The sequence below is a fragment of the Prunus avium genome, chromosome 2, assembly GCF_965620075.1.
Source record: "Prunus avium chromosome 2, drPruAviu1.hap1.1, whole genome shotgun sequence".
Classification (NCBI taxonomy): Eukaryota; Viridiplantae; Streptophyta; class Magnoliopsida; order Rosales; family Rosaceae; genus Prunus; species Prunus avium.
This window is the reverse complement of record NC_142285.1, coordinates 5456706-5482253: the sequence shown is the minus strand read 5'-3', so window position 1 is coordinate 5482253 and position 25548 is coordinate 5456706. Positions and strand designations below refer to the sequence as shown.

The window sequence follows — 25548 nt, the reverse complement described above, 5'->3', positions numbered from 1 at the left end:
TTTTTTTTTATGGAGATTTGGGGACTCTTCATGGTGCTGATCTATGAGTTACTACAAAATTTATGATATGATTTAATATTGCCAGCTCGGCCAAATTATTAAAATGTAACTCCCCACACAGAACTCTCTTGTTTGGGGACTTGGGGGACTTATGTTTGTGAGGTAAAATACATCTAGGCCGAGCTCGGCTAAAGCACGACGACAAAGTTGAGTTCAGGCCCATATGGTTAGGATGAGCGAGTTGAGTTGAGAACCCTTGGCATAACCCTAAAACTACATCTCTGTATAAAGAACAATTAATGCATTAAAACCAACAACTCATTCACTCAAAAATAACATTAGAAGGCTGGAGGAGGGGAGGGGAGAGATGCAAAGTGTTCTCCTACTCAACTATATCTTCATAATTGAAGAACAATTAAAATCTCAAGTTTTCATTACAGTACCCCAAAACACTTACATAGTGAATACAAACAAGCTTCTTAGAAGCGATGACAACATTACGAAAGTAATATACAATTATTTCATTTCTAAATAAAAAATAAAAAATATATTTCATTCACCATCAGGAATTTCCATCCACCGTTTTACTTTCTTGTCAAATATTCCTCCTCCATATGTAGAAATGAAAATCTCTTTGAGAAGGCGAAATTGCATCCCAATAAATAAGGCGACTGGAATGATGGCGAGGAAAATGATTGGGATAACAACCTGTAATCTGTCATGAAGCATAAGGAAAAGGCCAGAACAAAAGGCAACCATCATGGTAGCGATGGAGATCAAGAGCGTTGAAAGGCCTATTATCATCTTTGTGGGTAAGGATTTGAGGAAATCATCTTCCGCATAACGTGATGTAAGGATTCCCAAAAACATTAGCACTGAAGTTACGGAAGAAAAGAGAGATATAGCATCTGAACTATGAAAACTATAAAAACATGATGGTAAACATGATGGTAAACATGATGGTAACAGTGAGAGCCTTCTCCATCCTTTTTATGTAAGAATATGGGAAAGCCTTCTCCATCGTTTCCACCAGGAACTGTGAAGGCTGCAGCAAACATGATGGTAATAGTGAGAGCACCTACAACTGTACAAGAAGTAGCTGTATCTTTCATCCACTTTTCTCCTTCTTCCTTCAATTTCTTGTGGTTCTGGGTAAATACTTCATGGGGTCTCTTACCCTCTTTATTGAAAGCTCTCACTCCCGAGGGTAAAACTACAATACTCTTAACCTCCTGCATTTCATTAAACAAAACCTAAAGTTCGTTGTGGCTGCCAGGTAATTAATTATAGAATCACTGCTTTTATGGACTGCAACATAATACAAGAAAGAAATACAAGAAGCATTGCTGACCACAATGTAATAAAAATTGTTTGATGCCAAACTGCATATGGTACCAAACTGAAATGAATCCTAAAATATTTGAAACCTTAAACAGGTCCTTCCTTGTTCACTACTTTCCGAAATTGATAGAAGGGAAGTTGCTTTGCAATGGGTAGTGTTTGGATTATGGGGAACTTGGAAATGCAAAATTTTAATTCTCTTTTCTTTTAAGATTTGATGGCGAATCCTTGATTTGTAGCTTTCTGTGATGCCAGTACTCCGAGTTAAAGAGGCTAAAGGTTCTACCCTATCTTTGGTGAATCCATAGCCTGTGGTATGTAGCGCAGTGGAGGTTGTGGAAATTGACGGGGCGATTAAAATCGATTTTGGTGGTGCATGGTTTGCAAGTTCTTCTTGTGGTGGGTATGGTTGCATTGTGCGGCAGGGTGTGGGCTTGTTTAAGGCTGCTTGTGGGTTTGGTTGTTTTGTTTGTAGCTCAAGCGTGGGGGCTAAGGCGGAAGCTACCCGAGATGGACTACAGATTTATGTGCAGGAGATGCTTATTAAAACTGATCCAAAGGTCATGGTTGACATAATTATTGAACGAGAAAAATTTATCTCCTCAAATATAACAACCATCTGATCTGGGCATTTCTATTTCTACAAGCAATACGGTTTTTTTTCTTTTTCTTTTTTTATAAATATTTTGAAAATGGTTTCAACCATTCATGGAAAATAATTCTAAAAGAGATTAAAAAAACAAATTCATTTGGCACCAAATATAGAAAACAAGAGTGAAGGAAGAAGAAGATTTCAAAGATAAGGAAAAAATCTTCCTCATATCTACATGTCTAGGGGAAACTTTAGAGCTTTTGAAGTTACTACTCTATTTGTATATGTTTCCTCCACAACATACCAACCACATTTATAAGCTACCGCCCCAAGCACCTAACATCCCACAACTAAGATATAGAATGAAGATATCTAACCTTGAACCATTGTCTTTCTCTCTGCATTTGCAAGGCTGCACCTGAAATACAATCAAGTTTTTCCGTTGGAGATAGCATCCCTGCAAGATGTAGCATATCATTTCCAAAAGCATCTGAAAATGTTGCAATAAGATTTCTTTGACCAACCCCATATATAAGGCTATAAACTTTTTCCTGGCGACACTCAATTGAATAGTGAAATATGTTCCTTCCCATTGAATTGCTTCGCCACAATACATCCGGATCTACTTCACATAAACGAATAACGAACTCAATAATCCCTCTTCGGACAGCTTGGAATACTGCTTCATAAACAAGGCCATCTTCCCTTTCTTGGATATCTACACGTTCTACTTCACTTAACATGTATTTCAAAATAGATCGCCAGCGATGATGGACCCATTTCATTTCACGTATGTGGTTGATCCCTAGGTTGATGTCGAAGAAAATATTACAACCACTTTTTATAGAAATAAAATAAGTTGACAGTTTAAAAAGTTGATAAATAAAAATCAATGTGCAAAGACACCAACATATAAAGATGAAAATGAATGTTGCATACCTAAAAGGTTGTGGAGGGTAGAAGGAATCCCCTGCAATAAACCTAAGAGTGCAATGCAGATTAAAAATCACAATATGTTGGCACAAAGTTTTAATTCGTCAATTAGATTATATATGAATAGTAAAAGAAAGAAAAAAAACCAAGAAAAAATTATATGCTTGTTTACCATTCTTTTGTGCTTCATTTGTTATGTTAGACTTGGAAACCCTCATTAAAAATTTTGTGTTAAATATTTAACGCATCATGTCAAACTATTATTTTATGCACAACCATGAATATGAAACCAAAGGTCGAACCTTAACCATAAGATGAACATGCCATGTTCACACGAGAGTATTATATGTGCGAGGTACAAAGCATGAATGTGCTTTGCTATATATTTTATTTTTATTTATTGTTTTAATATCACAACGTCATATTGATTATATTTTTTTATACATGCAGCTCATCTTGTAACAATTTGATTATCTAATAATATATTATATCTTTTTCTCAAAAAAAAAGTTATTGTTTATGAGCATACTAGAACAATTTTCTTTCACCAAACTATGTCATGATGAACTTCTTATTAAACAGATGCATTATTGCAAAAGTCTGAAAAAATGACAAGAATATATATACAGAAAATGATTGCATTTGATTAAACCAAAGCTGGGGTTTCGAGATCTAGCAAACCTGAGAAACTGATATTTCTTTGGTTACCGAGTTCATTTTCTGGATTTTGAACATTTTCACTAACATCAGGGATTGCAGGAGGTTGTATGTGTATACCTATCAATAAATTTTATTTTTTTGAGTAAAACTGAAACTTTCATTAATTCAAAGAGAAGAAAAGATATCATGTGACAGAAGAGGAATCACCCTCGGTGCCTCCTCAACCCAAGAGATGAAATTTGTACAATTTAGTGCATACTTTGCAATGGAATGAGCTACTTGGTGCTAAGAACTGTAGGGTTTGAATATTTGGATGATTGTGTTATTCAACATGAGAAGGAATATATAAGGATATGTCAACTAAACTAATTTAGGAAATAAATCTCCTTGATTTCCGTAAATTATTAACTTATGTAAACACTCCCCCTCACGTTGGTGCATACACATGGCCAATATGCCCAATATTCGGTTTGGTTCCCACCCATAACTGAAACTAGAATTGAAACTATTCATTTGGTCTAGTTCGGTCTAGTTACTAGCTAACACTGACATTAAACCGAACAGCCTAGGACAGGTTTTGGTCCAGTTCGGTTCTCTCGATTTTAGCGAATCTGAGCACAATTAATTTTTTGAGGATTTTTCGAGATTCAAGCCAAACAATTCCTTAGCCTTGCTATGAGGAGCCAAAAAAACCAATAGAGTTAAAGATAAACGCAGATCTGCTCATCCAAGACAGAAATAGAGATACAGATAAATTGAAAACGCAAAAGAAGAAATAGAAAAGAAAACAAATTAGAATAACATAGAAGCAAGTTATTGCCTCTTTATTATTGTATCTCTTGTTGTTGAGCTCAAAACCAACAGATAGAAAATGACAACACCTCAACACTTCATAGCTTATATCATGTACATCAAAATCTAGAACCAAAGTCTGGATCTTCAAAACGAAGACAGAAAGAGTGAAACAAAAAATGAAGAAAAAAAAAAAGAAAAACGAAAGAAAAACAAAGAAACAAAGGAATAAAGAAGAGGAAGAAAAGAGAGGAAATAAAGAAGAAGGGAGATAGGAAAGAAAAGAGAGAAAAAGAGAAGTGCGGTTCTAAGAAAAAGGTAAGCTAAGCTATTACATTTCCTTTGTGTCAGTTTTTCTCCCCAGTTTGACTCGGTTTACCGGTTCTACGGTTCCGATGCACACCCCTAAGTCAATCCAATTATTATTATTTTTTTTTGGAGTAAAATTGAAGCTTTCATTAATTCAAAGCGGACAAAGATATCCTGTGAAAGAAGAGGAATCACCCAACTCGGTGCGTCCTCAACCCAAGAGATGAAATATGTACAATTTAGTGCATACTTTTCAATGGAATGAGCTACTTGGTGATAAGAACTGTAGGGTTTGAATATTTGGATGATTGTATTTTTCTCTTTATAAGGATTTACATCAGTGCTTTATAAGGAAATAGATACAATAAATGAAAAGGAATATATGCTTATGATACGGGGATATGTCAACTAAACTAAATAGGAAATAAATCACCTAGTTAACTCACGTCAACACTCCTCCTTAAGTTGGTGCATATGCCCAACTTTGTAATTGGGTTATGAAATACTTGTTCAGAAACAGCTTTTGTCAAGACATCTGCTAACTACTCTTCTGATTTAAGAAAATGCATGCAAATAATCTTGTTCTTAATCTTCTCTTTGATGATGAAGCTGTTGGCCTCAACATGTTTTGTCCAGTCATGTTGAACTGGATTATGAGCAATATCAATTGCCGAGTTATTATCACAATTAACTAGACATCGTAAGTTTTATGCACATACAAAGATCTTCGAAAACGGACAAGTGTGCAATTTTCGGTGATTAAGTTGGTTCTTTGACGCTAGCTCATTCCATACTTTCAGTTTCAAATATCAATTTTCTGATTGGTAGAAGACCTAGGGTTTGAATCTTGGTGAATCAAGACAATAAGTCTTCATCTCAATCAAAAAAAAAAAAAAGAAGACAATAAGTCATTTTCGGCTATGGAGATAGAGATTGGGAAACTACAAAACCTGCTGACCTAGGTGACTTGGGGATGAAGAATGTGATTAGTGTGAATATAGCTGTTTATGAACATATATATGCTTCCAAAATCACAATATGTTGGCACAAAGTTTTAATTCGTCGATTAGATTATATATGAATAGTAAAAGAAAGAAAGAAAAAATTATATACACTTGTTTACCATTCTTTTGTTCTTCATTTGTTATGTTAGACTTGGAAACCTTCATTAAATATTTTGTGTTAAATATTTTACGCATCATGTCAAACTATTATTTTATGCACAACCATGAATATGAAACCACAGGTCGAGCCTTCACCATAAGATGAACATGCCATGTTCACACGAGAGTATTATATGTGCGAGGTACAAAGCATGAATGTGCTTTGCTATATATATATATATTTATAATTGTTTTTTAATATCACAACGTCATATTAAGATCTAAGTTCTTGTTTATGAGCATACCAGAACAATTTGATTATTAAGATTTCAGTTCTTTCTACCTAATACATGCTGCGCATCTTGTAACGATTTGATTATGTAATAATATATCATCTTTTTCTACACAAAAAAAAAAGTTCTTGTTTATGAGCATACTAGAACAATTTTCTTTCACCAGATTTCTTTTTGCGCCAAACTATGTCATGATCAACTTCTTATTAAACAGATGCATTATTGCAAAAGTCTGAAAAAATGACAAGAATATATATACAGAAAATGATTGCATTTGATTAAACCAAAGCTGGGGTTTCGAGATCTAGCAAACCTGAGAAACTGATATTTCTTTGGTTACCCAGTTCATTTTCTGGATTTTGAACATTTTCACTATCATCAGGTATGTGTATACCTATCAGGAAAAGTGGACAAGCTTAGTCAATAAAATTTATTTTTTTGAGTAAAACTGAAACTTTCATTAATTCAAAGAGAAGAAAACATATCATGTGATAGAAGAGGAATCACTCTCGGTGCCTCCTCAACCCAAGAGATGAAATTTGTACAATTTAGTACATACTTTGCAGTGGAATGAGCCACTTGGTGCTAAGAACTGTAGGGTTTGAATATTTGGATGATTGTATTATTCTCCGTAAGAAGGAATATATAAGGATATGTCAACTAAACTAAATAGGAAATAAATCACCTAATTAAGTTAGGAAATAAATCTCCTTGATTGCCATAAATTATTAACTCACGTAAACATTCCTCCTAAAGTTGGTGCATACACATGGCCAATATGCTCAATAAAGATGGCTACAGTTTGGTTCGCTTTCCACCCATAACTGAAACTATTCATCTAGTCCGGTTCAGTCTAGTTTCTAGCTAACACTGACATTAAACCGAACGGCCTAGGACAGGTTTTGGTCCAGTTCGGTTCTCTCGGTTTTAACCAAATCTGAGCACAATTAATTTTTCGAGATTCAAGCCAAACACTGAAACTATTCATCTAGTCCGGTCTAGTCCGGTTCGGTCTAGTTTCTAGCTAACACTGACATTAAACCGAACGGCCTAGGACAGGTTTTGGTCCAGTTCGGTTCTCTCGGTTTTAACCAAATCTGAGCACAATTAATTTTTTGAGGATTTTTCGAGATTCAAGCCAAACACTTCCTTAGCCTTGCTAAGTTGCTATGAGGAGCCAAAAAAACCAATAGAGTTACCGATAAACACAGATCTGCTCATCCAAGATAGAAATAGAAATACAGATAAATTGAAAATACAGAAGAAGAAATTGAAAAGAAAACAAAATAGAAAAACATAGAAGCAAGTTATTGCCTCTTTATTATTATATCTCTTGTTGTTGAGCTCAAAACCAGCAAAAAATGACAACACCTCGGCACTTCATAGCTTATAACATGTACATCAAGATCTAGAACCAAAGTTTGGATCTTCAAAACGAAGACAGAAAGATAGAAACAAAAAACGAAGGAAAAAAAAAACAGAGAAATAAAGGAATAAAGAAGAGGAAGAAAAAGAGAGGAAATAAAGAAGGGAGATAGGAAAGAAAGAGGGAAAAAGAGAGGTGCGGCTCTGACTTAAAGATAGAAAGAGGTAAGCTAAGCTATTACATTTCTTTCTCCCTGGTTTGACTCGGTTTACCTGTTCTACGGTTCCGATGCACACCCCTAAGTCAATCCAATTTTTTTTATTTTTTGAGTAAAATTGAAGCTTTCATTAATTCAAAGCGGACAAACATATCCTGTGAAAGAAGAGGAATCATCCAACTCGGTGCCTCCTCAACCCAAGAGATGAAATATGTACAATTTAGTGCATACTTTTCAATGGAATGAGCTACTTGGTGATAAGAACTATAGAGTTTGAATATTTGGATGATGTATTTTTCTCTTTAAGGAAGAATATATAAAGATTTACATGTGTGGTTTATAAGGAAATAGATACACTAAATAAAAAGGAATATATGCTAATAATACTGGGATATGTCAACTATACTACATAGGAAATAAATCACCTAGTTAACTCAAGTCAACACTCCTAAAGTTGGTGCATACACATCACCAATATGCCCAACTTTGTAATTGAGTTATGAAATACTCGTTCAGAAACAGCTTTTGTCAAGACATCTGTTGTGAAAATGGACAAACACTTTCACTCACTCCCCTAATGATCTTGTTGTTGATGGACTTTGTGACACACACAAGGATGGATGAATCACACACATACACTTGAGAAACCAACCAAGCACAAAGTGACACAAGAATTTATAGAGGTTCAACAATTGCCTACATCCTCTTGGTGATCCCCTTGAGAAATTCACTAATAAAAGAATAAGTTACAACTTTGGTTTACACAGAAACCCCCTTAGAACTCTATTCTCTCCTAAGCTCTCTTTTCTCTCTCACCCCTTGCTCAACACTTTGATGCACTTGTGAACACTCTCTCACACTTGGTGTTTCCCTTCTTTGGTGTCTAAACTACTCAACACTCAACTCAGCTCTCTCTTGAACTGATTGCCCTCTCTCTCTTCCTCCCTTGGTAAGTTCAACCTCTTGGACACAATAACTCTCAGCTACTTGACCACTCCTTGATATTAACCACCCACATGATGTCTTGCATCTTCACTTTCTTTTGTAGGTAGACCTTTGGACTTAGTAGAGGACTACAATTACTCCTTCACGTTCTTGCTTTCAGCTACCCACCTAAACACAAGGTTAGGCAAACCAGAAAACAAGCCATAAAGCATGCACCCTTTGTCCCCTTGTCTCCTACCTAGAAAACCCTTTGGTACAAGACAACAAACAACATTTAAATGGTATTCCAGCTTCTAAGGCACGTTGCTAAACTTCCTAGAACCCATAAAACTCTTTGGAGACACTTGGAGTTAGGTAGGGAACAAGCACATATGAAAGGCACCTTGAAAAACGCATGGAAAAACGACACAGCACTGCGTGCGACCGGTCGCGGATACCTTGCGACCGGTCGCAGATACATTTTGGATACCTTGTGAATTCTCCAGACTTCGACTCTGTGCAAAAACGACTGGTCGCTTTTCCCTTGCGATCGGTCGCCTCCTCCTTCACTTGTGCATTAATTTTGAGGCAATTTTACAACAACATCCGCTAACTACTCTTCTGATTTTACAAAAGGCATGCAAATTTATACTCTTGTTCTTAATCTTCTCTTTGATGAAGAAGCTATCGGCCTCAACATGTTTTGTCCAATCATGTTGAACTGGATTATGAGCCATATCAATTGCCAAGTTATTATCACAATTAACTAGACATCGTAAGCTTTACATACATACAAAGATCTTCGAAAATGGACAAGTGTGCAATTTTCGGTGATGAAGTTGGTTCTTTGACGCTCATTTCGTACTTTCAGTTTCAAATATCAGTTTTCTGATTGGTAGAAGACCTAGGGTTTGAATCTTGGTGAATCAAGACAATAAGTCATTTTCGGCTATGGAGATAGAGATTGGGAAACTACAAAACCTACTGACCTAGGTGCTGACCTAGGTGACTTGGGGATGAAGAATATGATTAGTGTGAATATAGCTGTTTATGAACATATATATGCTTCCAAAATTGTGGCTTATATGTTAATGCTACTTTTACCACAATTCTACACCATGTGGACCATCCTGATAATTTTTAACACTAGAGTTGTTGATGTGTCATGTCTTAAAACATACATATTAATAGAATGGTCTAGATGTTGCAAAATGCGCGTAAACGCACAATCTCTAAATATAGCAGCTCATAATCCATCATATTATAGGCTATGGGTAAATGTTTATGGCTGAAAATTTCTTAGATCTGTGTTGTATGACCTTCCTATTTATCTACTCTTTTGTTTATTTATTTATTTATTTATTTTTGGTCAAATTCTTTCCATTTATTCTTGAAATGGGGAGGGAGGGAGGATGAAGAAGCGCACGAGGAAGGAGGAGATTGGGGGTGATGAAGAGCAGAGGAGGAGTAAATTTACAATTGAAACTATGAAACATAAGAAAATTTAAGTGAGTTGGGGTATATAAACTGTTAGCAAAATATACATGGGATATAATGAACGTGATTGTAGCAAGAGAAAAGAGAATGTATTACTAACGGTCATAGATCCACTGTTGCCAGAATTTGAGTGGCGTCCCACTCGGGAATACAGAAGGGATATCTGCCAATACAAATATAGGGGATTCGCCCGTTGGACCTTTAGTAATGGCCAATCGTGGGCAGCGGTGAAGTAAGTCCCAGGCAATATCTATTATTAGAAAAACAAAACAAAAAACAGGATTTGTGAAAGTTAAAGCTTGAATTTTGGCAAATAAAAAAAGTTAAAGCTTGAATAATAAATAAATAAATCATGTGGGTTTGGGTTGGTTGAGAACTTTACCAAATTGTTTGGCATAGAAACAAAAGCAAACAAGTCCAGCGCCATAAGGGCCATTCTCTGGCATTAGGCCTTCGATCGGAGTGAGGTGATACAGATAACGAACGATATCCCATAAGTCATTTTTAGCAGCGAAGAGAATTGGCGTCAGACCGTGGGACCTTTCGACCATACCAAGTAGATTCCTGTTCTTTTCAACCATGCATTCAACCATTTTGAGACTTAATCTTGCAGCAAGATGAAGAGCTGTCCAACCAAAATCTCGTATCTCCAAGTCTTCAGCTGTCATCAACTGCACCAACTCTTCCACCATATGCTCATGTCCGAACTTGGTTGCAATGTGAAGAGCTGTCCCTCCTGTTGAATATCTTTTTCTTATTGCATCGGGATATCGGCTAAGAAACTCATTCGTTTTATGCCAATCACCGATCTTAACAGCAGCACAGAAAGGTTCATACAGATCATGCTCGGCCACAGCAAAGAAAGGTTCATCCAGATCATGCTCGGCCACATTGTTCTCATCTGTCAAGTATATATATGTTCGGACATTAATTATTCGTTTTATCAAAATAACTCTAAACTAATATATATGTTTGGCTGAATAAAAATAATTTGGAAATTAGAGGTTTATATGTATTCAGATCAAGTCTTTGCAAGGACGGAGCACATTAACATTTGAGTATTCTTTGTTCTTTGTTTAACAGTATACCTGGGTTGTTTGATGAGTTTGCAGACTGAACAGATCTCCATTGTCGTGGCTTGAACGTTTGGGCCAAAATATACCAAGCATCATTGGCTGAACTGATCTCCTTAATCACGGAAAACGCATCCGGCCCACACGAAATTTGGATCGCATGTAACGCCGCGGCAGACTTCCTCCCAGCGATGAGCTGATCAGCTTCTTCTGGTACAGGAGGTTCAGCTGTAGGCTCCACTACGTCCCAAAGGTCTTGAGCCAGCAAGTAATTTTTAACCAATGCACTCCAATGCTCATAGTTATCTTTGCTAAGAACATCAACAACGATTGCACCCGCAGGAACCAGGCCATTCACCATTCTTAGTAGCCCAGGCTTGCTTTTTTTAATTTTTAAATTTTAAATTTTGAAAAGAACATTCGCATAATTGGGGTAGAGCAGATCTCAATAATTGGGGAAATTTGTCTTAGCTGGCAAAAGTTGTTTTTTTTTCTCGTGATCTGGGCAAAAGTTGGCTATGCTATAGGGACAGCCAACCAAGGCATCAGTGTGTCATAACTTATAAGTCTCCCTCCTCTTTTCAAACAAAAAATAATTGGGTACACACAATGTATTAAATATGGATAATATCCCCGATATTATCCCGATAATATCTGATTTTTGGGGGTCCGATATTTTAACAACTAACCATAGTGTTATCGTCAATATATCGATTTCAACATTTTTATGAATGATTTGGGCAATATATCAAGATATTATCAATAATATCCCGATAATATCCCGATACGAAACCCAAAAATATTTATATACATGGTATGTGTGAAAACCATTTTACTCCTTCAACACCTTAACCACCATATCACTTATGTTTTTGTGAAAATACTAAAATATTTATATATATACATGGTTTTGTTTTGAATTCTTTTTGCAAGAAACAAATTTTCACATGAGATGAGTAGTAACTATGGTTATACTCATAACCAACCATTTCCCTACCCTTCATATCCCATTCCTGTTGGGATGGAATCAAGCGACTCATGGAAGGAATCCGAGACTCAATCTTCAAATGATTTTGCTTATGGACAACGTCAACAAATCTCGGATCCATATGGGTGGCATGTTAACAATTACATGCAAAACTATTTTGGGGATTTATCATTTGATGACTACTCTTCAAAATATACTTACTCTACACATAGAGATGATGAAGATAGTGAAAATTTTGAACCTCATAGGAACTCTATGTGGTACTAAGTCACTCATGTATCTTACCGTGCAATGTATAAAGTGTAAAATATTATAGTAATTCATTATATATAAATGATTATGGTGTGTTTAATCTTCTTTCATTAATTACTACATATTTTCTACACTTACGGTATTTGCCAGCTCGCTATATAATCAACTTAAATCAGTTAAATCCATCATGCAATGCATTTCCTTCCAATTTTCTGTGATAAACTAATAGATAATTGACTAAATAAACATCCTGCAAAGTTTCAATAAAAATTTCCAAGTTTTTCTTACAATTTCCGTGGTTTTTATTCAATTTTTTCCGATACCGATAATATCCCGATATTTCCTGCGATATTTCCGTGTTTTTTGACTTCCGATATTTCTGATACCTCCGATATTTAAGACCTTGGGTACACACTAGGATTTAGGGAAGCAAAATGGTGCGATATTTAAATTGTAAGACCTTCTCCAATCATTTTGGTCCTAAACCCAAATTTCTCCCTTCAAAAGGTAACTATTTGAGTTTTGCTTGGATTCAAACCGTTTTTCCCCCAACCCTTCAAACTCAAATTTTAAATTCACAATTTCATTAAATTGTTTAAGAATGATTCAAGTCTATTTTTTTTTAATGGATAACTTTTCTTCATTTAATCTTTTTAAATAACTTCATAATTTAATTTTTGAGATATTTAGTTATATACCCATTCTTAGCACTAGTGATAAAGATAAAACCTACACCATTTAATTTCTATAAACAAACCCAAAAAAAACCCCAAAAATTGACAAATGGCCCTATTGAATTTAATTTTCCTTATTAAAGTACTTTGATGTTGTTGGGGTCTTTTTCGTCGGAAGGCTCATATAAGCTTGATGATTCTCGGACCGTCATAGAGTGGTGGATCAAGCCTTCGTTGCCCCTTTTTATGAGTTAGCGAGGACTAGGCCCAAAGTATCCCGAGGGAGAAGCAAGTCTCAGAGGAGTACTTTGTTTTTCTTCCAGCGGCTGTGTGTTTTGCGTTGACATTTCCGGCAGCTTGACGAAGAGTTGAACATGATGTTGAACTGAGATTATGTGAGCTTGGCATGAGAGCTTGGAGTGTGGGAGCTAAAGATCCACAAGTTTAGCAAATGAGAATGCATGTGCTTGGCTTGGTGTTGGATATGCTTGAGTTTGGGCGTTGATAATTTGTTGTTTGTGGCTATGGTGTTTATAGCTTGGAAGGAAGGGAAAGCTTGGAGTTATGCTTGGTAAGGCTTTATGGATTTAATAGTTTTAAGAGAAGGATAATGGGAGGAAAATCTTGAGGTTTGAAGGCTATGGTGTTTATAGCTTGGAAGGAAGGAACATGGTTTGATGGTTGCTGGGGTGCTTGAGCAACCAAGAGGTGTTGGTTGATGGCTGTTGGGATGCTTGCAGCAGCCAAAGGATGAAGGTTGATGGCTGGAATGGCCGCTGGAACACTTGCAGCGACTGAAATGAGGAAGGAAGATGAGTTCTCATGGTTGCTGAGAAGCTTGCAGCCACCAAGAGAAAACTGATTTTGCCCAGCAAATGCCTCTTAATTTATAGAGGGTGGGGGTTTTCCTTTATTTCCAATAGGCAAAGAGAGGCGTTGGAACCAGCCTATTTCCAATGGGTAAAAGGGAGCGATGGGGCATGCTATTTTCCAGCATGCGAAGCTAGGTACCATAAACTGATTATTTCCTATGGGTAAAAGGAAGCGCTGGAAATGGCTTGTTTCCAGCGGGTAATATGGAGTGCTAGAAAAGGCTTGTTTCCAACGGGTAATAGGGAGTGCTAGAAAAGGCTTGTTTCCAATGGGTAAAGCTAGGTATTTGGAAAATGACTATTTCCTATGGACAAAAGGATATGCTTGGAAAATATCTCGTTTGCTTACCCACATTGGAGAACTCTAAGTAATGGGCTTGGACTTTGGTGCTCCCAAGTAGTTAGCCCAAAGTCTCCATTATCCAAGGGCTTCCGTGGGCCTTGTGGACCTCCGTAACCTTCCACACCACAATCCCTCATGCAAGCCCCGTAAACCACATGACTTAGGTTCATGTGAGCTTGATAAGTGATTGATATATGAAAAATATATTATTGGCTTCGCATGACATGGACACTATGAAAAATGCATGACCAACATTATATTTTATGTCGGGCCTTAAATGTCTTTGGGCTTCTCGTGACTTTTTTGGGCCTCAACAGATGCCAAGTGTTTTGGGTTTTCCATATGTGGTTTTGGAGTTGAGTTTGTTTTAAGAAATCGATGGCAGTTTTGAAATTTATAGGAAGTTTGAAGTCTCTTTGTTACTGTTGAAGAAAAATGTGAACCTCCCAACATAATTTCACCATCACTAATTAAATAATGGGGTTTTATTATTTTAGGTTCGCCCCATTCGAGACGTAAGTCTCTTAATTACAATTCCTTGCTTCAAGGGAAAACCCTTTGATTCCATCATAAAGAAATAGAATGTGTGTGTTTGGTTTTGCGGTTGCTCCCAAGTCCAACCTCAGGGTGCCTACGTATCCCTTACGAGAATCAAGCCACTCGTAGTTCAAAGAATTGCAATGAATGAATGACTCATTGCAAAAGGGAAAATTTGTATGAATTTGATTGAGAAAGTGTTTGAGTGAATTTAGCTGAACAAACCAGGAATTCGATTTTGACGTGTGTTTGGGGTGAATTTGGTTAAGAATAACCAGGGATTCTGTTTGGATTTGAGATTTGGGCGGCTGCATCTAGATTGAATCTCTAGATTGCCTACGTACCCTTTCGAAGGGATCAAACCAACGTAGTTCGGAGATGATTTAATTTGCGTGATTTTGTACCACTTAGGCCTTTGATGTGGTTTTGTACCACTCGGGATTTGGTGTGGTGTTGCGGTTGCGTTTATTGGGATGCTAGACTGCCTACGTACCCTTAATGGGATCAAACCGGCGTAGTTCCAAAATGATTTGTATGGAGATTTGATTGGTGGGAATTTGGTTGTGGTTGCGTCTATTAGGATGCTAAACTGCCTACGTACCATTGACGGGATCAAACCAGCGTAGTTCCAAATTGGAAATTAATGGGTAAGTGTGGCCCAATAATTTAGAATTTGTGTCTTTGAGACAATTTGGAGATTTTCATAGGTAGATGACCTATGGAAAAAATTGGGAATTAATGGGTAAGTGTGGCCCACTAATTGAGAATTTGTGTCTTTGAGACAATTTGGAGATTTCCATAGGTAGATGACCTATGAGGAAAATTGGGAATTAATGGGTAAATGTGGCCCACTAATTGAGAGTTTGTGTTTTAGAGATTTAAATTTAATCTCATTGGAATTTTCATGGGTAGATGACCCATGGGAAAATTTAGAAATTAATGGGTAAGTGTAGCCCACTAATTAAGAATTTGTGTCTTTGAGACCATTTGGAGATTTCCATATGTAGATGACCCATGGGGAAAATTGGAAATTAATGGGTAAGTGTGGCCCACTAATTGAGAATTCGTGTTTGAGAGATTTGAATTTAATCTCATTGAAATTTGCATGGGTAGATGACCCATGAGAAAAATTGGAAATTAATGGGTAAGTGTAGCCCACTAATTGAGAATTTCTGTTTGAGATATTTGAATTTAATCTCATTGGAATTTTCATGGGTAGATGACCCACGGGAAAATTTGGAATGGTTTTGTACCATTTTTCTTTTTGTCAATGTCCAAGAAAAATAATGAGCAATTTTGATTAACCCACTAATTTTTTAAAATTGACATTTGCATTTGTACCTAAATATGGCTATGAGGATTTTTAAAATCAATCCATTAACCATATAGTAGGAAATTTGGGCTCTACAAATTTAATGGGTAATTATTTGTATCGCCCATTAAATATTTTGAGTCTTTAGGAATTTTGGGCTTTGGAGAAATAATGGGTACCACCAATAATCTGTTTATAGGCCCTTTAATATTTTTTTATCTGTTGGTCCGTGATTGGTCACCACCAGCACAAGGCTCATCTGGTTTATCAAAAACCAATCACAATTGGACTAGGACTTCAGAGATTTATACCATAAAGGAATTGTGATTTTGATAGACTTGGGAAAGAGTTACACCACTGCCAACTCTATTTAGAACGTGAGACTAACTCTGGCTCATACCACCAATTTTCCATTGTCTTGCTGTAAGGCTTCCTTGGAACACGTCCGCAAGGTATGACCTTTCTATTTGTAAGCCACGATTTCTGTTCTCAAAGTACAACCCCCTCACCTCTTTGCTGACAACCTTTCCTTTCCTTCATGTCAGCATACACTCCATGATTTGTCCATAAGCAAATTCCAACAAAGTGGCAACGCCACCTTCTTCTTTCTTTCTTTTTTAATTTGCTTGTTGACTTTTCTTCTTCTTTTGTTATGGCTGTAGCAAACCTTCTTTTTTTTCAATTGTCATACATCATGCCCTTTATTTTGAATGTCAACAGATGGAGCGTTCAATGCATGGGGCTGCACAACGTGGCCCTTCCCAAGTTCTGCGTCTTTCTCTTTTTTTGTTTGCTCCTCCTATGTGCTGCCAAAAGAAACGCGGCTGCCCTTTTCTTCAGATTTTTTTGTTTGCTGTTGCTATGTGCAGCAACACCAAGCTCATGCAAACAAGGCCAACGTGTTGCCTTCATCTCTTTTTTTTTTTTAATTTATTTATTTCATCTATATGCCAACCAAGAGGATGCTGTGACAGAAAACATGGCCTCCCTTTCTTGCAGATCTCCTTTTTTTTTTCTCTGCCGATTATTTTCTTCATGACTAACATCCTTTTCTCTTTTTTTTTTTTTTTTTATGCAGCTTCAGAGAGGAAAATAAAGGCTTTCTCAAGCAAAGATGGAGAGGATTGGTCAGAGAGTCCAAGAGGTGATTACCATTTTTTTTTGTACCTTTTGGAATTAACTCTCAGAACACCATTTTTGTTTCAAAGGATTTCCTTTTGCTCGGCAGAGCTTTGTTGAACAGAAATCCTCTCATGGTTTTGCTGTTCATATATATGATTTAAGGGTTGCCACCCATCATGGATTTATCATCCAAGAATTTGATTTGAGGGTTGCCACCCATGGATTTATCATCCAAGAAAAAGATTTGAGGGTTGCCACCCATCTTGGATTAATCATCCAAGAAAAATGATTTTGAGGGTTGCCACCCAATATGGAGGATCTCAAGAGAGAAGCTTCATGGCCTTGCAGACGTGTTTTTTTTTTTCTTGAAGCCTCCCTCTCTCTACAGCCTGCCGGCTGCCTCCTCTGCCTTTGTGGCCTTGTGAGATCTCCCCTTTTTCTTTCCAGCCTCCCTTTTTTATTTACAGCCGTGCTTTTTGTAGGCTAGCCATCAGAGATCAGATCACTTCTGTGAAGGACTCTTCATGCAATAAACACTCCCCCAAAATAGGAATCACCAAACTCCCTTGAGAGCTTTCATTGGTTGGTCAAACTCCTTCCTATTTTTATAAAACTCCTTTAGGATATCTTCACGTGGGATCAACCCACCTTTGAATTGTTTTATCCCTTGGCTTTGAAACTTGGAAAACCTATTGGATAATTGGCTTTACTTTTTTTTTTTTTTGGTTTTTGAAACATTTATCAATTAGATAAGCTTGTTGGACGTGGGCTTAGCCAAAAACAATCCAAAAATTTTTTGTGAATTTTTTTGGTTCAACGTTGTAAACGAGCTTTGAGTGTGTTTCTAAAATCCATTTCATGTATGATTTTTTTATAATTTGGGCCCCTATATTAGGTATAATAGTGAATCTTCCTTAATTTTTTGAACAATTTGACATTAAAAAAAAAAAAATCAGAATTCCACGAATATAATTTTATTCGAAAAGAAAACACACAACCTAATTGAAACATATATAAAAAAAGAATTGAAACAACTGTCGACCTCATTCACTATCTCCAAAGCTCCTCCAAAGGTGATTGATCAAATCATGTTGGAGACTCTGATGCACATGTGGAGATCGAACTCTAATATGACGAATCATGTAATCAAAGAGAGTCTGCCTATCTTTGTGGTACTCATATGTAATGCTTTTCTCCAGCTCATATTGTCTTGCTCTGGCCCTCCTGGATCGTTGTGGACACGTATCCTCATCATCATATTCCTTTTCGACATATTCGTACTCATCTTCCACAATCATGTTATGCAAAATTTTATACGTCATCATGATTGAGTGGAGGTTACCTTGCACCACAGACGTACAGGGCCCCGATAAATAGCCCATCTAGCCTATACTATTCCAAATGCTTTTTCAAAATCCTTCCTGTACCTTCTTGTATTTGTGTAAAAAGCCACTTCTTTGAGTTATCAGGAGAAGAAATGGTCTTCAAATTTTTTTTTTGGAAAATGGATAGAAATGTTAGTATCTTCACTAAAATTTTTGTTTTTTTTTAAACTCCAGTATGTGAGTACTTTTTATCTTTGTTTTAGTTAATAGATAATAAATTTTTTGGGCTAACATGTTTCTAGGTAGAAGAACCAAAGAATGCTACTAAACAAACTGTCATTATGAGCTTAGATATGCAAAGAGTAAGGTATGCATAATAGTCTCTAATTTTTATTATTTCATAATATTAGTCAGTGATTGTACATGTCTTGTTATTAAAGGGAATTGTAGGGTAAGAGTAGAATAGGAAAGAGAAAGAACAAAAAAGAACAAAATTGATTAAAAAATATTAAAAAGTAAAAGAAAGTGTAAGTGAAGAAAAAGAGAGTGGAAAAATCACCTCCTAAATTAAATTATTTATATTTTTGACCCTATTTTAATGTAGAGTAAATGATGTGCGTGCAGTGTGACATTAGTGTAAATGTCCTTGGCCAAGTGGTTGTACATCACCAGTAAGCCGAAGAAAACACACACAGTGACAACATTTTTTCCCCCGTTTTGAGTGCCCCATTTTTTTTTTTTGGGTTACAAGGATGGCAGAAGCCAAGGAAGAAAAGCTGCTCCACTTTCAATACTGGCTATGAAGCTCCCCCCCACCTCATGCAGGTTATTCTTCAGTTTGCTTGTGAATGGTATGACATCAATAAGGTGATTAATGTTATTCATGCTAGAGAGGTTATCCAAGTCCTTTGGCAGCCTCCTTCCCTTGGAAATGTTAAATTGAATGTGGATGGTAGCTGCAAAATCAACTCTGGTTTAATATGCGCTGGTGGGCTGCTGAGAAACGCCAATGGAACTTGGATCTGTGGTTTTTCAGCTAACATCGGGTTTGGAACTATTTTGGAGGCTGAGTTATGGAGTCTATTCAGAGGCTTGCAAATGGCTTGGGCTAAAAACATTAGATCCCTTGAGATTGAGAGTGATTCAATGACAACTGTCACCTTGATAACCAAAACCTGTGAGCAATCCCACCCTTTATTCTGTTTGATTGAGGACTGCAAAGAATTAATACGTCGCAACTGGAGTTGCAACATCTCTCATATTTACAGGGAACAAAATAGAGCTGCGGACCTCCTTGCCAATATGGGGCAATGGCATGAGCTCCCTTTGGGTATACACCACTATGATGATCATCTTACCAGCACTTTGCGGGATGAGTGCCCCATTTTGATAACCATATCCATGACGGTAGACCTTTCCATATGAAAGTTGTCCAAACCGACCCGCTGGAAACTTCATTTTGCCACCACCATTGCCCTCGTTTTCCTCCTTTTTCTTCTCACAGCCACAGCCACCGTCGTTGCCGCTGTTGCCGCTGTTGCCGCTGTTGCCGTCGTTGCCATCGTTGCCGTCGTTTCCGTCGTTGCCGTCGTGGTCGTCATTGTCGTAGTTGCCTTCAACTTGCACAAGTTCCCTTAGTAGTGTTTGAGCCCTCAGCCGAAGCCATTCCTGCTTTAAAAATTGAGGCAGGTGCGTAGAACAAGACAGGCGCACCTTATTCTTGGTCTTTGTGGGGTCCACTTTTCCGACCTCCGTCAGGTTGTTCACTAAGCCTGTGTTGCATATATATAATACACACAACTTACAAACCATCCCAGAAATGAAACAAAAAGAAAAAATTAATTGAATCTAATTGTGGATGAGATTCAACCCATAAAGTAGAAACAGAGCATCATCTGAATCAAATTCCTTTGGAATGTTACTTTTTCCATGCACCAAAATAGAGAAAATAAAAAGACAATTTCATGAGGAGTAAAGGGAGATCAGAATCTCTGAAGACAAAATTTGAAGGAGATCTGATAAACTGGGGCGCTTTTTGAACGGGTGTTGAATGATTTTACCTTGAAAAGATTTGACAACCTCAGAGGCGATGGTGTCGTTGTTGGTGTCGTTGTTCGAAAACCCATTACTCAAACCCAAACCCATCAAGCAAACGCAAGCATATAGAGAGAAAATAAGGGCTAAACCAAAAGATAGAGTATCAGAGGCGGATGAATTGGGTCTCACCCTGGCCATTGTGAGTTTTTTGGCGGATGTATGTGTAATTTGTGAGTTGAGAGTAGGAAACGTGGTGAGGGTGGTGGATACTTAAAGCCAAGTGAGTTACAGGGTCAGTTGTTGTGTGACGCCGGAGGTAGATTCACTTTCTATGATGGTGATGATGACGGGTGTGTATGATTTTATATACGTAGAGGTTTAGGCATTTGCACTTACACATGTGAAGTGATGTGCGTGTGTGGGTTGCGTCGGTGGTACGCGTAGATGAACTTTTTGACCGTGGGAGAGAGAGAAACTTCCTTGTAATTTTGGTGGACACTACGGTTTTTCGGTGGTCTCTGCTGATTCAAAAGCTGAGAACGGCACTTTCTGCGTCATTGTCACCCGAATCTTTTTTCATCCTTCTATGTAATTTCCCAAAAAAAATTTCATCATACATAATATCCTTAATCTTTTCATAATTTCTCACAATTTTAAATAGAGTCTAAAATACTACTTCAATTAAATTATTTAATATATTTAAAGAATATAATAAAAACTAATAAAATATTGAAGGTTCTATAATTTATCCCTGCACTGTTCGAGATGAACTTTTTGGACATGGAAAGAGAGTGAGAAACTTCCTTGTAATTTTCGTGAACGTCGCTTTGTAAGAGGGAAAAAAACATTATATATTTATAGTTTGTTTAGAAAAAAATATTAGGGAATTTGCTGCATAACTAAATTTTTAGACATGTGCGTCATTGTCACTTGAATTTTTAATTTTTAGATTCACTTGGTATGAAATTTTAGATTGAAATTCCAATTTTTGGTGGGTCAGTTTGAATATCTATAAATTGTTTTTTTATTGAACTTTATACTAGTGTTTAAATTATACTAGCCTCTCCGCACGCGCTTGCGAGAGGCTTTTTTTTAACAAAAATTAACATTTATTTTAGAATTAAAAAAGATAATGGGTAGTTGTGTTCCATAAAAATAGGCCATTATCTGATTTTTCTTTTAATTTTATTTTTTTTAAATATGAAAAAGTGTGAATTTACCATATTATCCTCATTTAATTAATAATTTCAATTTTTAATGTTTGCATTAACCAAGGGCATTTTCTGGTATTTTGAATGTTTCACCATTCTCTGCCTTTTGCTTTATATTTAAAGATAACGATGATCTTCTCATAATTTTGAAATTTCCATTGAATATGAATTATTTCTCTTATTACCTCTTCCAAGGTCCACTTAACAAGCTTAGATTTTTAGGTATTTCTTGTCAAAATTTAGTGAATTTTATTTGATTAGAGGGAGTGTGCTGAGCGAAGGACTACCAAGAATGACTCATGTTGGTACCAACAATGCTTCTCAGGGTGCCTTGAGTGTGCATGTGCCGGGCTTGGGCTCGTGCCGTGCTTGAAGCAAGCTCGGGCCAAGCCCAGCCCATGTTGGGCCATGGGCTGGCCCGGTCCATTGGACCTATTTTTTGATCCCGGCCCAGCCCAAGTTTTCGTGCCGTGCCGAGCACGGCCCATTAATATTCGTGCTCGTGCCGTGCCGTGCCTCATTTAAACGAGTTGAGCTCGTGTCGTGCTGGGCCGGCCCGTCCCGTTTGACACCTCTAGTGCATGAGGGGTTCCCTTTTGGGTTGTTGCTTAACCTGCTTGTGTTCTTGTGCAGGGTGCCTTGAGTTTATATTTATTTTTCTGTTTGTTGTTCTCTGTTGTTTTGCTGGGCTTTGGTGTCTTCGGCTGATGCTTTAATGAAGCAAGCTTGAATGAACAAAAAATAAAAAAATTGTCTTAGATATATAGCTGGAAATATGATGAAGAAAAAAAAATTGTTTGGCCTGTTAGTGTTTGTTTTAGTTGGTTTTGGAATCTCTGAATTTTGGATTGTTTGATTTTGGAGATTTTTTTTTTATAGGTTTGGTGCATATGCTTATATATGTCCATATCTATCAAATGTAATTTGGTTGTGTTTATGTAATCTTCAAAGAGGGTTTTCCTGCAATTGGAAATGGTTTCTGCACAAGGTATTGAGCAATTTTCTTTTATCATTTCGTTTCCGTTATTATTTCGTTTCCATGTTTCTGTGATTAATTGAATAATACCTCTTTCATCTATTTATCTATGCAATGCTTTCGATGGTTTCAGTTCTTGATTGGAGGAATCAGTTCTATATATATATATAGTCCCCTTCAGTTGAGGGATCCCTCAAATAGTGTTATTTGAGGGATGGGGCGCTCAACCGTTGGATCTGTTTTAATGACCTTGTGTGGCTGAGATTGTTTTACATCTTTTAACCCGTTTTCACACTCCTGACCCACCACAAACTCCACTTCAGTTGAGGGAACGACGTACGCTGGGAAACCTATCACACAGACCAAACAACCCAACGTGAAGAAGAAGACTCACCATCGTCAATTGAAGAAGAAGACCCACCATCTATGCGACAGAGGTATGCTATCATTGGTTCTGATTCTTTCAATATCTGAGCCATGGTTCTTCGATTTGGAGTTCTGGGATGCATTCTGATATACGGTTTCAATGGGTTTGAAGATCACTCCTCCAGATTTTTAATGGTTTCTTAAAGTTTTGGAATATCATGTGTATGAAGTAAAAAAAAAACAAAAATAAACGGGTATGGTATCCTGAGTTTTGATATGGATTTTAAGAACTCATCAACAATTCTACAACTTTTTTTTTTATTGAGTACTGTAGTTTTGTAATTTTCCATCAAACCTGTGCTTTCAATGCTCCGTTCAACATGGTTTGTGTTTCTTGTGATTCATAGCTACTTTTTTTTTTGTTTTTTTGGAGTACTGTAGTTTTGTAGTTTTGTAGTTTTGTAGTTTTCCATCGTGCTTTCAATGCTCCATTCAACATGGTTTAAGGAAAAAAAAAAATACAAGAAAACATAATTTTTTACATATAATATATTTTTTTATCTACTCTTAATTGATATTTGAGAAGAAAAAACAGAATGTCATATATATGTCCATGTTTTGTGATTAAAGTGTATCTGTGCATGTTCTATGGTAAACAGATTTGCTCACTTGTTGTTCAACTATGGAAGCTAATAATGGCATATTAGTTCACATGGAAACTGATTCGGAAACAAATCCTTATGTATCAATTTTCTATCCTCAAGTGATTGGTGAGCTCACTCCCTTCCAAGGTCAACAATTTGAAACATTAGAAGAAGTGTATGACTTTTACAATCAGTATGCAAGGGAAGCTGGGTTTAGTGTTCGATCATACTCTAGTAAGAAGAGTAAAGACGGAGAGGTCATACGAAAAGAGTACGTTTGCAATAAAGAGGGAAGTTGGTCAACTGAAACAAGTGGTGCTGTAAAAAGGCGTCGTGGAGTAGGCAGAGAGTCTTGTAAGGCACGGCTAATAGTTGTTAAATCAAAATATGGTGGATACGTAGTCACCATATTTGAAGAGGCTCATACTCATCCAATGACAACCCCGCGAAGACGCCACTTATTAAAGTCCCATCGTCGAATTTCTGGTGTTGATCAACTTGTAACACAACAACTAATATCCGTAAATGTATCCACACACCAACAATATGACATTCTAGCAACGCAAGCAGGAGGCATTGAAAATGTTGGTTTTACTCAACAAGATATGTACAACTCCAACAGAGATAGACGTATGAAGATCAAGGGTCATGATGGAGAAATGTTGTTTGATCATTTCATGAATGAGCAAGAAAAAAATCCAGGGTTCATATTCAAGGTTGAGACAAATATTGAACACAAGATTACTCGATGTTTTTGGGCTGATGCAATCTCTAGGCAATCGTACAAGTTTTATGGTGATGCAGTTATCTTCGACACTACCTACAACACCAATCGATATTGTATGATCTTTGCACCAATTATGGGAGTAAACAACCATGGTCAGACAATTATTTTTTCTGGGGCATTCTTAAGTGACGAGACTACAGACTCCTTCATTTGGTTGTTTAGAGAATTTTTGAGGGCTATGCCAGGTGATGCTCCGAAAATTATTATTACTGATCAGGATCCAACAATGACAAAAGCCATTTCAGAAGCTCTTCCAAACACATTTCACAGGTATTGTAGCTGGCATATTTTGAATAAATTCTCTGACAAGCCCGAGTGTATTCTTCACTATCAACAATTTAGAGAATGTGTTTGGGATTCTGAGAGTAGAGATGAGTTTGACTTGAGATGGAAGAGAATTGTTGAGGACAGCGGGTTAAATGAAGATACATGGTTGCAATCAATATTCAATATTCAATATTCTTAAATAATGTCAAATTTTCAAACTAGAACCACTAATTACGTGCAAAATGGCCATGGCATGCGGGTAACCACTTCGCAAATGCAATTACACTATGTTTGGTAAATGCAAATCTGTCCAAATCTCATTCCATTACCTATGCTACAAGACTTCAGGTCTTAATTTACACAGTTTTTCCTGTTAATTAGAACGTCATGATTCACCCCAATCCATAAATTTGTAATCACCTAAACTTAGAAACCAACTTGTGGACTGGCATAACGATGCTCAATTTCTGTCGAGCTCTGATGGATGAAAGGTACAAGCTCATTTTTTGGCGAGCTTTGATGGACAAAAGGTCAGAGCTCTATTTTTATCGAGCTCATATGGACGAAAGGTCCTAACTCAATTTTTTGTCAATTGCATGTGGGAAAAATGTCCCAACTAAATTCTTTTCAAGCTCATATGGACAAGAGGTTCAAGCTCAAATTTTTATCGCGCCTTGATGGACAAAAGGTCCAACCTCAACTCACAAAGCTCATGCTCAGGTTGGCGATGAGACC

The 25548-nt window shown here is 36.9% G+C and overlaps 3 protein-coding genes across 8 annotated transcripts; 1 reads left to right on the top strand and 2 right to left on the bottom strand.

Annotated features, from left to right (window-relative positions):
* Positions 1 to 741: 741 nt before the first annotated feature.
* LOC110759373 (uncharacterized) lies at positions 742 to 11645 on the bottom strand. 6 transcript variants are annotated; one of them, XM_088248271.1, is made up of 8 exons: positions 11116 to 11641; positions 10410 to 10928; positions 10128 to 10277; positions 6337 to 6417; positions 3548 to 3643; positions 2873 to 2914; positions 2311 to 2738; positions 742 to 1232 (listed from the first exon to the last, which is right to left on the bottom strand). In XM_088248271.1, exons 1-8 carry the CDS (start codon positions 11459 to 11461, stop codon positions 882 to 884), a joined length of 2013 nt encoding a protein of 670 aa, XP_088104397.1. In that variant the 5' UTR covers positions 11462 to 11641; the 3' UTR covers positions 742 to 881. The 6 variants fall into 6 exon arrangements, with proteins under 6 accessions (XP_088104397.1, XP_088104401.1, XP_088104398.1 ...); XM_088248275.1 differs by lacking the exon at positions 10128 to 10277 and having other exon boundaries at positions 11116 to 11644; XM_088248272.1 differs by lacking the exon at positions 2873 to 2914 and having other exon boundaries at positions 11116 to 11642.
* A 7408-nt stretch (positions 11646 to 19053) lies between these two features.
* LOC110759369 (uncharacterized) lies at positions 19054 to 20909 on the bottom strand. The gene is made up of 2 exons (XM_088248277.1): positions 20586 to 20909; positions 19054 to 20297 (listed from the first exon to the last, which is right to left on the bottom strand). Exons 1-2 carry the CDS (start codon positions 20758 to 20760, stop codon positions 19750 to 19752), a joined length of 723 nt encoding a protein of 240 aa, XP_088104403.1. The 5' UTR covers positions 20761 to 20909; the 3' UTR covers positions 19054 to 19749.
* A 2888-nt stretch (positions 20910 to 23797) lies between these two features.
* LOC110759372 (protein FAR1-RELATED SEQUENCE 5-like) lies at positions 23798 to 25012 on the top strand. Its single transcript, XM_021961429.2, has one exon. The coding sequence runs from the start codon at positions 23798 to 23800 to the stop codon at positions 25010 to 25012; it is 1215 nt and encodes a 404-aa protein (XP_021817121.2).
* Positions 25013 to 25548: the final 536 nt, after the last annotated feature.

Excerpts from the sequence above, each read along its gene's own strand:
- LOC110759373 (XM_088248271.1), bottom strand. The coding sequence starts at position 11,461 with ATGGTGAATGGCCTGGTTCCTGCGGGTGCAATCGTTGTTGATGTTCTT. Across the intron at positions 3,644-6,336 it reads AAGAAATATCAGTTTCTCAG|GTATACACATACAACCTCCT; the intron begins GTTTGCTAGATC and ends ATTTATTGATAG. Across the intron at positions 1,233-2,310 it reads GAGAAAGACAATGGTTCAAG|GAGGTTAAGAGTATTGTAGT; the intron begins GTTAGATATCTT and ends AATGAAATGCAG.
- LOC110759369 (XM_088248277.1), bottom strand. The coding sequence starts at position 20,760 with ATGGCCAGGGTGAGACCCAATTCATCCGCCTCTGATACTCTATCTTTT. Across the intron at positions 20,298-20,585 it reads GGTTGTCAAATCTTTTCAAG|GCTTAGTGAACAACCTGACG; the intron begins GTAAAATCATTC and ends TATGCAACACAG.
- LOC110759372 (XM_021961429.2), top strand. The coding sequence starts at position 23,798 with ATGGAAGCTAATAATGGCATATTAGTTCACATGGAAACTGATTCGGAA.